At 40.4% G+C, this 12,102-nt stretch overlaps 2 protein-coding genes across 5 annotated transcripts in view; one reads left to right on the top strand and one right to left on the bottom strand.

Annotated features, from left to right (window-relative positions):
* Window positions 1-7,551, top strand: part of DNAJC24 (DnaJ heat shock protein family (Hsp40) member C24) — a 31,615-nt gene extending 24,064 nt beyond the window's left edge. For all 3 annotated transcript variants that reach the window (XM_082058948.1, XM_082058949.1, XM_082058950.1), the window contains exons 4-5: window positions 5,906-5,974; window positions 6,769-7,551. In XM_082058948.1, the coding sequence (XP_081915074.1) occupies window positions 5,906-5,974; window positions 6,769-6,893 (194 nt within the window). In that variant the 3' untranslated portion in view covers window positions 6,894-7,551. The remainder of the gene's footprint in view (window positions 1-5,905; window positions 5,975-6,768) is intronic.
* A 118-nt stretch (window positions 7,552-7,669) lies between these two features.
* IMMP1L (inner mitochondrial membrane peptidase subunit 1) overlaps window positions 7,670-12,102 on the bottom strand; it is a 34,430-nt gene continuing 29,997 nt past the window's right edge. For both annotated transcript variants that reach the window (XM_082058945.1, XM_082058946.1), the window contains exon 6: window positions 7,670-7,834. In XM_082058945.1, the coding sequence (XP_081915071.1) occupies window positions 7,766-7,834 (69 nt within the window). In that variant the 3' untranslated portion in view covers window positions 7,670-7,765. The remainder of the gene's footprint in view (window positions 7,835-12,102) is intronic.

Raw genomic sequence — 12,102 nt, 5'->3', positions numbered from 1 at the left:
AGCTCACGGGAACAAAGGAATTGAGGCAGCGGCCAAGGGCAATGGTGATGAGACACAGAATCCCGGGAAGCGGCGTGTGAAGGATGCTGCTGTGTGCCACCACCTGGCAGCGCAAAGTCCTTCGCCCTGTCCTCTCTTCCCCATTCCACAGATTGTTCATTTGTATGTACCTTCTCACGTTATACTAACCAAATCTTAATTACTTGCCTCAGAAACTCAGTGGCCAGAGAAGTTCTAAGCAGCTCAAATTTTGCGGGGCTCTACAGTTTTAATTGTGAGGTGGTGCTTTGTTGAGAATACTAAGTGAACATGCTTTTATATCTTAATACTGCTTTTCTCTGGAGATACCACAGTGATCTCCTGCTACTTTTTTTGTGCCTTCGCGCCACAGTTTTAAAGAGGAAAGGACAAACCTTGGGCCCTTTAGTTATCCAAGCCACTCTGGTCTGGAAATCTTACAAGAGCTGCCTTTTTGTGTGTTTTCTGAACATTTTTCCAATTCATTATTTTGTCCTATCTTCAGTGACATATAAAAATACCCTTTTATAATGGTGAATCTTTTGCTTCCAATCCCTGTGGAAAATTTGGGGGATGGAAAAAAAGCTGCATAACAATTACCTACTAACAGTGAACTTATTTTCTCAATGTTTTTCTTCTTTGAGATTTTTCCCATTCTTTGTTCAGTATCCCATTTAGAAAGATGAATATACAGTTAAAATCAAGTTTGACAGTAATAATTACTAAAAAATTTTCAGTGACTTTAGCTTGGAAAAAAAAATGGTTTATGTTTTTCATACTACCCTGAAAGTTTGTGCTTTTATGTCACAATTTGAAAGAATAAAAAACTCTTCACAGAATCAGAGAATTGTGTAGGTCATCTAGATCAATCTCCTACTCAAAGCAAGTCCCCAGAGGTCAGTTGCTCAGACCTTCTCCAGCTCAATTTTTAATATCTCCAAGGATGGAGATTGCAGAGCTGCTCTGGGCCGCCTGCTCCAGTGTTTGAACAACCTCATAGCAGAAAAAGACAAAACAAACTAAAACAATGCAAATAAAACCCAAACCCTACCAAAATATGTTGTCCTTCTATGGAGGCAGATACAAAACTTGTGCCTTTCACGTCTCATCCTTCCACTGTGCGCCTCTGAGAAGTCTTCTCTACACCCTCCCATTAGGTGGCTGTAGACAACGAGACGCCCGTGTTCTTTTGGCCTCTCCTTGTGTGTCCCAACCCCTGACCATGCTGGCATTCCACTGGACTTGCTCCTGTATGGCAGCGCTTTGTACTGGGGAGACCAGGGGGTTCCCCTGGTTCTCCAGACTGGGGAGCACTGCAGAGAAGGACTTGGGAGTTCTGGTTGACAATAGGTTGACCATGAGTCAACAATGTGCCCTTGTGGCCAAGAAGGCAAATGGTACCTGTGGGGCATTAAGTAGAGCGTGACCAGCAGGTTGAGGGAGGTTCATCCTCCCCCTCTGGTGAGGCTGCATCTGGAGTTGTGTCCAGTTCTGGGCTCCCCAGTTTAAGAAGGACAAGGAATTACTGGAGGGAGTCCAGCAGTGGGCTACGAAGATGACTGGGGGCCTAGAGCACCTTTCTTATGAGGAGAGACTGAGAGAACTGGGTCTGTTCAGCCTGGAGAAGAGAAGCTGAGAGGGGATCTCATCAGTGTTTATAAATACCTGAAGGGTGGGTGTCAAGAGGATGGGACCAGATGCTTTTCAGTGGTGCCCAACAACAGGATGAGGGACAGTGGTCACAGACTGAAACACAGGAGGTTCCATGTGAATATGAGGAGAATCTTCTTTGAGGGTGCCAGAGCCTGGAACAGGCTGCCCAGAGAGGTGGTGGAGTCTCCTTCTCTGGAGACATTCAAACCCACCTGGACAGCAGATCCTGGGCAGCAAACCCACAGCAGATCCTGTGTGATCTGCTCTGGTGAAGCTGCTTTAGCAGGTGCGTTGGACTGGATGATCTCCAGAGGTCCCTTCCAACCCCAACCACTCTGTGATTCTGTGAAAACTGGACACAGGACTTCAGATGCGATCTTGTTAGGTGCTGGGTAGAGAAGAACATCCCGTCCTTGAGCTGCTGGCTCCCCGCTTGCCGCCACAGCCCAGCGTGGGGTGGCCTTTGCTGCAGGAGTGTCCTGCTGACTTGCGTCAAGCTCTGTCCCAGGGACCCTCGGGTCCTGTCCTGGAAAAGCACTTTCCAACCAGTTGTCTCCCGCCCGCACTGGTGCGGCAGGTTGTTCTGTCCCCAAAGCAGAACTTAATCTTTGTCAAACCCGTTGATATCCGTGTCAGCCCATTTCTGTGTCCTGTCGAGGTCCTTTGAGTAGCAGCCCTGCAACTTTTGTGGATTTTTGTTGACTTAATACAAAGGAACTGTGTATCTAAACAAACACATAATTAAGATAATTAATTTTACTAATTCATTTTACATTTTAATTATTAATGATTGAATGGTTAACAGAAGGGTCATAATTTAAAATTAAATCAATATACTGGTGACTTTGATTAATTTCTGACACTAGATGTAGCAAATAATTCAAAGCTAGTAATGGAATTGAGACTAAAACCAGTTGCTTTGTATGTTTTTGGGCAGAGGGTGGAGAAATATAAGAATCCAGGAGGTTTCCCATGTATGGCTCCAGTGAGGTCCTATCTAGGGTAATATGTTTTTATGTGATAATGGACACAGATGTCCATAAAGCAAAGTGTTTATAGGGTGGGGGATGTAATCACCAGTAGGAGCTCTCACATCTCAGCACATACCGCCTTCTGATTTCCAATTCTTAGATTACATTTTTAAAAGAATATTGCAGGTGCAGTTTTCATATTCCAGCATCATTCTGCTTTTGGTCTGGGTTCATTTCTTAGACATAAGGAATTACAAGTCCCAACTGGAATTGCTGGTGTTCCAGCTTGTGCCTTTTGTCTCTGAGAACAAGTGGCTCCATCCTTTCTGTGCCTTCCCTTCAGGCAGTAAGGCACAGCAAACATCTTTAGTTAGCCTAACGTAGCTCATTTTAAAATATCTGGGCACTAATTCAGCTTTCACTGGCAATACCGATCTCTTTAAAACCTGAAAAATCTTGGAGGATGTGTCTTCAGTTCAGTTTCTCCTGCAGGTTTAGAAAGAGAGTCGTACACAGGTGTGGTTGTAAATTAGGAAATGAAAACGCCAAGTTAAATCGAAGGTACCTCCTCCTGCCCCATTCCTCCCTGGTACAGGGAGATGGTCATGTTCCCATTAATCCAGCATCCCCTCCTGCCCCAGCAGTGAAGTGATGATTCTCTATGAGACATCAAGGTACCTTATGTAATTTGGCAAACAGGATGCCAGAAGAATAACCTTACAAATCCACAGCAAGAATAAGCAGGAGAAGCAAGACAGAAGCCTACAAAAACGCTTTCAATAGCAACTGAACACCTTGAGTACCTTCTTGTAAGAAAGGAAAAAAACAACCACCATATTTTAGTTGTTTCTTGGTAAGAAAATTGCTCTAAGTAAAGAAATGGATTTTTTAACATGCCCGTTAACTTAGGCTTTTCAGCGTGCCAGGTTCTACTCCAAGTGACAGAAGCGTCTATTGCTTCACTAGCTGTGGATTTTACGGCTGTAGACCCTCAGCTAGTGCTGGAACACGAGCCTTTGACCATGGTCTCTGAGTTAATTCTGATCTGCACTGGCTACAAGTGAAGCAGCAATTCTTTGTATTTTTTTTAGCTTTTTGCTTTGAAAATTCTCAACAGATGACTTTTTTTATCATTTCAAATGGAATCATTATTTTAAATTAATGCAAGACACTCTGGTAATTGTTAACAACCTATATAGCCTATTAGAAAAAATTAACTTGTGCAAACATGTAGGTTTTGAGTACTGTGATGACTGTTATACTGAGTAGATACTATGAACAGTATTTGTTTGAAAATATATATCTTGAACATTTTAAATTGTGTTTGTTTTTTTAAAAACTCAAAACTAAGAATATATGGCTGATAAAGAGCCAGAAAAATCTTTTAAGTGTTATGACTCTCTTTACTATTCCCATAAACTGTTAAGAGGGTTAAATTTCCATTTACTGCTTGCAACCCTTTCCCTAAAACTCAGCCTTAAATAGCCCAAGAAATATTTATTGTATCCTCAAGTGAAACTTAAATACCTTTCCTCTTTTACAATTTCTGAATGACCCAGCAAGGGCTCTAGTAAAGCTTTACTGAACCAAGCTGCTAATAGTTATTTAATGTTGTTCTGTAGCCTGAAAGAACCTCAGTAGATTTTTCCTTTTAATCTCTTTGAATTGCAGGCTCATAAACCTCTCTGATGAGCCTGCCAGTGTTTTCTCAGATCCCACAGCTGAGACAATGGAGCCGTGGAATCCTTTCACCTCTTGTTGTCAGACAAATCCAATAGACGGCAAAGCCAGGCAGGCTGGACTTCTTGGGAATTAACATTTGTTTTTCAAGTTCTGGTAGATGATCAGGTCTGCACAATATTCCCTGTATGTTCCGCAACATGTTTCAGTAAGTACAAGGCACACAGAGTTGTACAGCACAAGCAGACGTCACATTAAGTCAGCCGACCACAGAGGTGGTGCTGGTAACAATGCCGCTCTTAAATAACTTCTTCTCCATCAAGGGAGTGAAAATCAGACAGCAGTTTTCTGCAGAGAACCACTAACGAGGAGTCCCGGCTGTAATAACGACGATGTAGATGAAATAAGAGCACAAAAAGTACTAAAGTCATTAAGCACGCCCTGTGAAAACCATTAGGTTTGTAGTGCTGCATGTGAGCTCCCCAGCCTCACGCTGGGCTGTGCCTCTCTTGTTAAATATGTGACTAAATCTGTTTCTGCTGCTTTAAGGTATATTAGATTGGGTTGTGTGACATTCACCACTCCTGCTCTCATATTTTGTAGCTATGAGACTGTACCAGACCAACTCCAAGTAACATGAGAGGTATTTGGTGTGAGTTAAAACCATCTGACCTTTTATTTTGGGCATTTCACGCAGTTAAGTACTGTTCTGATCAGGCAATAAGAAAAATGTTGATATTTTCTATAACTAAAACATTACCTATGGCTCTTGTAATTGAGAGCATGCATCTTGCAGTTTGTCCGGGGAGGACCCGTTCAGCAGCAGTAAAGCATTAGGTGTAAGTGGGTTAATTTGCTTTTAATTCCGACCTTTTAATTACAGAACAGGTGTTCAGCAAAGGTGACATCACAGAGGCTGTATTGATTCTGTCATTATTTGCAGTGTGTCTGATTTGCTTTAATCTCCTTCATTAAAACCAGTTTAGATGAGGCTCATTCTCAAGGATATATAATGTACATTCCAGTGACTATTAGAACAGTCATTTATTTGCAAAACAAAGACTGAGATTTAATATTTGGTGGTTGGGGGTTTTGTGTTTGTTTGTTGGTTTGTGGGGGGGGGGGTTTGTTTGGTTAGTTTTTTGTTTGGTTTTTGTTTGTTTGTTTTTACGCTGGCCTTAGATTTCCTATTTAAAATCCCAACGTGCAAGTGTCAGCTCTTCCCTCTGCTACTTACACATAAGGATAGTTATAACATTTCCCTACAGCTACATTACATTAATACTTCTACCTATAATACTCTACTCTTAAAACTGATAGAGCCCTAAAAGGAAAACAAAACTAAACTCCAGAACAACATGTTGGTTAGATTTTGAAGTTAATTTAGATAATTAATTATAGAGAAAGCTGTGATTAGCTATTGCTAGGATTATACTTTCACAGTAGTCTTAAACTTCTTTGCAGCATCTTACACTACTTTGCTATATGGGAGGGATTGGGGGATTGGACTGGATGAGCTTTCGAGGTCCCTTCCAATCCCTGACGTTCTCTGATTCTGTGATCTATCATGTTTTCTTTTATAGAAGAAAATCTGGCAAACAAATGGCCATTACATGCACAAATTTATCTGGAGGAAATGTCCTGGAATGAAGGTAGGAGTGCCTTTCATCTGTATCTTATACTGTTATGTTGTTGTATTGCAAGTTCTACATTTTTTTATATAGCTGTTCTCTGTGATTACCTGAACTGGAACTTCACTTTCTGTGATCCTCCTTTTGCGTTCCTTCTTCATCTCTTCCCCGCCCCGCCTGCAGTACCACTTCTCACCTTGCTCTCTTCTTGTAATAGAATAGAGTATTTAGATTTCCAGCTTCTTCCCAAATCTTCTTGCTCTTTCTGTGATGGCAGAATGCAAGTGTCTTCATACCGATTTTTTTCATCTGACAGTGTGTTACTCCTTTCCATTATATTACTCTCACTTTTCTCATTTATTTACTTTTTGAATGAATGGCTGATTGATTTGGTTTTTTTACTATTTTTTTTTCTCAAGCTGTGAGGGGAAAATCCTATCTGCTTTCTTCTGGTTTATTATTGTTTCCTGGGTTAGCAGTCTGGTTTTGAACCATCATTGATCTGTCATATGTATGACTACCACCTCCTCGTTTTTTTCTTTTACTACCTGTTTCACTGACGTGCACCTTTTTATTATTTGCTATTTTAAACAGACTACACTGACCATGGCTGTTTGGTGTAAGAATGTCCCACAGCCACTGGCACATTTTAAGAGTATAATTTTGTAAGCAACAAATGGTAGCACAGGTACTGACATTTACAACCCAGCAGTGGGAGGTCATTTGTTATTAAGAGCAGCTTTGTGAAGAAAATCCAGAATAAATTCTTGATTCTTTTCAAGCACTGAAGGCTTTTTTGTTTGCTTTTTCGGCAGATGAACAATGTTACACTCTCTCATGCCGGTGTGGTGGGAATTACACTGTCTTCAAGAGTGAAACCAAAGAGGTATCTTTGGTTTGTTGTGACACGTGTTCCCTTGTTATCGAGATCCTTCAATGACTGTTTCAATCAAGCCCATTAAGAGTTACAAACTTTTTAAAAGACTGGACAATCAGGGGACAGCATCTGCTAAAGAAATGTACGTTAAAGAAAAGGGGGCACTACAAGAACAAGTTCAGTCAAGCTTAAGAAAGGAAACGTGCCCCTTTGCCACCGTAGCTCTCCAGACATGGGGATTTTTCATCCGTCTGCAGCTGAAGGGGGAGTTATTAAAAACCTCCAGAACAGAACACTGAGTTTGGTACAGCTGGAATATACCTCATGATCTAAATGACATTTCTTTCCCAGCAAACCACAGAGAAGCTTCTTTCAATCTCAGTCCATATCAACTACACCTTGGGCCCTGCCTCTTAGGTTAAATTCTTTTAACAGCTCAGATGACAAAATTTAATCAGGAGGCACACATGTGAGAATGCTTTGAAGATAATGAAGAATAAAGGGAAACGAGAACATTTTCTATGCTAAATATTTAACTTCATTACATCCTCACAAGGAGTTGAGCCTTGGGAAGGGACGGCAGAAATTGGCAGATCTAACAGGCCGCTTGTCTCGGTGCCGAGGAGCAGGTCCAGCGCCTCTGCAGCACCAGCACAGTTAGAATTGACTCTCAGTCAGTGCTAACCTTGGCTTGTCAGAAAAACCAAAACTTGCAATAAATCCAAGCACTTACTGTGAAAAGCCAGAGGAAAGAGTGTTAAGAGGTGTATCAATTTAGCTGATGACAGCAGTGTATCATTCCCGCTTTCCAGTTAGATGTAATCTCAGAAAGAGACATCTTTGGCAAGTAATACTTGTGTTTATTCTAAACAAAAATAGTTCCATTGATTTTAGTAGAAAATATTATGAAAGCTGGCAATAGTCACTTAAATCTTTTAATCATCAAGAAATCTATGGCCGTTGGGGCTTGCACGTAGAAATCCAAAGTCATTCAGAGGCCATATCTGTAAAAGAAAATACAGTTACATGAGATTTTTATCACAACTCAAAAGTTCAGTATTTTCATTTGTTGTTGTAATTGTTTCATAAACTGCATAAGTTTTTATCTCTTTGGTTGACAGGATGTATGAACTTTTTTCACTTGTGTGTTTCTTTTACTAGGAGTAATAAATAACATGTATTAGGAGGAATCATCCTTCCACAGTGGCTGGAAACAACACTAATTTATACACAACAGTTTTTGCATTATTTTTGTCAGCCTTGGAAATAAACATCCACCTAGAAAATATCTTTTAAATTCAAAGGTTTCTAGCTTGTAAACCACCTAAAAGACAAAGTGTGTTTTTTGAGTTACCTCAGAGGTGTACATTTGTGTTTTCAAGAAGGGCATTTGAACTGCAAACACCAAACCTTGGAATAAAATTCCATAGGCTTCTAAGTAAACATATACCATGCAAACAGGTATAAAGGGGTGGAGCGACTTCCACCATCAGGGGCTTTCAACCAAGGGGCTTCTCTGAGAAGGGGAATGTACGTGGAAAAGGAAGGAGCACAAATCATGACCAGGTCCAAGCACAAGTGTCAGAGGATGATGCTCATCAGTAATAAAAAGCTTCATCTCCTGAAATTAACTATATAGCTGTTCATACTACAGAACACTCCCAGGATTACTTTCATCTGAACATTCACTAATTACATGTAGGCCAGTCTTGGATGCAAAAAAAAAAAAAAAGCAATAGGGAATCAAGGACATTCTTTTACACTTTGTCCTTTGTCTCCTTTGCCTGTGTCCCTTTGCTACACATTCATTCAAAGATGGCACGAGGGGATCAGCAGGAAGAATGGCAAGAGATGATGCTGAAGAATGAATGCCTGTTGTGGCTCTGATCACGTAAAACCCTCACAGCCCCTGCTCAGGATGAAGTGACCTAGATGGAGCAAGATGATGCACCACCTCATTCCCAAAGCATCTGTTGTTAGTGAGATGTTTATCTTGCTCGTTTTTCCTTAGAATTTGATCTTAAGTATGGTATGCAGCCACCTTCCAGGAACAGCAGCTGACTCTAACGGAGCTCACGGAACATTTACAGCACAGAAGGAGCCTTTGCTGCTTTCTGTGCAGTGAAAAAGTAATTTTCTCCGTTTAAAAGAGGAAGCACCGTGCCAAGGTCAGTATTTCAGACCCCACGACTTGTCCCCAGCACTAAGGACAGAGGAGGCAGAGCCCGCTAAGGGTGGATTGTGCCTGGGGCCTCAGGAAGAGAGAAGGATGAGTCCATTCTCAGGACCTCAAGTTATGTGGATCTGAAAAAGGTTCAAAACTATCTTATGCAAGTCTCTTAGAAAATACCTTTTTTTGGGGGGTAAGAGCCTGAGGAACATCTGCTGATATACAGAAATACACCGAGGTAACATCTGGTCTCTATATGTGTATTAGCCAGTGAGCCATTTGAAGTTCCACACAAATATATAGATACAAACCAGCAAGAGAGTGATATTTGTGATCACGGTTAGAAGCAAAGCTACACAATTCAAGGCTCTCCAGCCGGGCTGTGCTGGCTGCAGGTTGGATATCAAGTCTGTGGCCTCAAAGGCAAACGAGTAAAAGGGAATAGGAACATCCCAGATTACAAATTTAAGCTGATCTGAGTGAAGGCCCAGAGAAGGAAGTTTCTTAGGCCATTCACTACAGCACAAATCTCATTTGGTGCACCTCAAATCACACCTATTGCAGCTTGACTTTCTTTCACTGAAAGTAATCAATTAGTTTTAAATATTGTTTTGACAATTTAGTTTCAAATTCATCACAGCAATCTTATTGGTAGAATTAGAATGAAAATGATGTTTTATCTTGTCTGCGTGCCGGAGAGAATGAGAAACAGTACTCATGGTTGGAAAGGAGATGGAACAAGCCTGTGTGAAACGAAGACGTGCCACTGTGTGTAGTAGTTCCCAAGTCTTTTTAAAGTTATGATGACAGAAGTTGACTGTGATTTGTTCGTTCAAACTAGCAAGTCCAATTAGCAGCTATTTGCCCTGTTTGGTTTGGCCTACATAGATGTGATCTGATGGATGGGGGATAAATGGGGCTAACTAGCTCTTCTGAAGAGACACCACCCGTCTATTTTTGACATGGAGCCCAAGCCCAGGAATGTATAGGGTAACCTATCTAGGGCAGGGTGAAGCACGAGTTCTGCCAGTGTGGGACTCCCCCGGCTTTCACTGAATCTGCAGCTCTTTTGATTTCAGTGGCCTTTTTATAGAACAAACACAGTTGATATGGCAGCAGGCCAGAAAAGGGACAACGATAATCAAGTATCATTATTTCTGTATGGGTTAAAAACTGGTGCACCAATAATGAGACTGAGAATCTTAGATCTAAACACAGATAAGCCACAGAGAGAATAAACATTTATGTTTTATAGGTTGCTTAAATATTCATGCTCACTCTCTTCTGTTGAAATCCATTACTTCCAAACTTGATTTTTTTTTTGGTATCCATTACTAAAAATGTAGCTTAGCATTCAGAGGCACTGTTAAATCTGCTTCTCCAAAATCCACTCCAAGAGGAAGCCACATAAGCTTCCATTCTCAAGGCTTTTTCATGAAAGAGAAGCCAAACCTCCAGCAGACTACACTGAAAATCATATCTAGGTTTCTTGGCCAGTGGTCTGTTAATTAGCCAGCGCCATGCAGATGAGCTGTATTCTGCCGCCGTTCACTGTAATGTTCAGTAGCAACACACAATAGCAAGATCACTGTATTCTACTGTGAATTACCATAAACAATCCCAACTATAAACATTCATTTGAAGAATAAACTCATTTTTGCTTTTGTTAGGCACCATATACTTAAATCTCATTAAAATGTTAATAATCACTACCCTATGCACCGTCATAAAACAACCGCTATAAAATTTGGTTAAGTAATTATTTTGATTAAGTATCAAGTGATTGCGTACTGTTTTTTGAAACAGACAATATTCTGGAGTCCTGAAGTGCTTCTTCAATATATAATATCTGTGTGTGAGTTCCATTCATTTTACAGAGTTTACTGCTTGCTAAATTTCAGGTTTGGTCCTATCAATCACTTCACTGAAGTCTCCCAAACATCCTCCTTGTTGGGCTACAAGCTGGACACATTTATTGCTGTGGAGGGATACTGTGAATAACTATGGCTGTCCACATACATAGGTTCTTAATATATGCATTATTTCCTAGCAGTCCCGTTAAAGCAGTTTTTCTGTACTAGTAAAGCAGGTTTTTTTCAGTTGGATTATTAATACCACATTCTTATTAAGAGGGCTGTCAGCATATTAGCATCATTTTTGGTTTAGCAGTTAATCATCCAAGCTAAAACTTGGGTCATAAAAACAGGCCTATTGAGAATCAGCATTTGTTCCTCTGGTGTACGTGGTGAGCACTCAATAAACACCAGGGAAGAACTAAAGCAAATGCTACCCAGAAAGAACAGAGGTCAGACCAAACTCGGTGGTGGGGCTGAGGGGGACATGGTATTCGAGGTTTAGTAAAGCAATTAGTGATTATGGTCAATAGCCACAGGGTTTTTTGAAAAGTCCTAAGTTGTGTTCATAAAAAATGTAAATTAAGTACCTAAAACTTGGTTGAACAGGAAGGATCTGATCTTCCCTGCACATGTAATAAAGCAGTGCTAAATTTTTTTCTTGTGGATGTCTGGCAATATATGGAGTTTTCAAAACCTTTTTGTTGTTCTGAACAGTATAATTTTAAATCTAACTGTCTAAAGGCTGGTGCATAAGTCCCTTGTTTCTTAGATTAAACTTTTTACGGAGAAGAAATTGTCTTAGTTTCTTCTTTTTGGTAAATGAGTAAATTAATAATGCAGATAATATGAAACAAATTTAGTGTGAGATAAAGCTGTAGAATTGTTGAAACAGAAGGAGAACTCCATTATTAATTCAAAGCACTTTTTTAAATAAAAATGTGGCGGACAATTACACTGGCACAGATTTGACTTTAGGCTCTTTCACAGGCTTCGTTTAAAAAGCAGAAAGGCCAGTCTACATGTGTAAAGTATGTCTGCAAGTCCCAGAAAGAGAACATTTTCCTGCTTTGTTCTTTGAACTATGGAGCTGCACTTCTCAAATCACAACAGTGCAATATGGAGTTGCCCTTTTCTACCATTTTGCAGAGGCAAGAATCAAATTGAGGATGGAATGTATAGTCGTGCAGCAGGGTGTTATGTGTGTGTTTGTGTTTTCACCAGGTTTGGATTTGCTTGCAAAATAATT

Source organism: Streptopelia decaocto (genome assembly GCF_964273445.1).
Source record: "Streptopelia decaocto genome assembly, chromosome: 7".
NCBI lineage: Eukaryota > Metazoa > Chordata > Aves > Columbiformes > Columbidae > Streptopelia > Streptopelia decaocto.
This window is presented reverse-complemented; position numbering and strand designations above follow the sequence as displayed.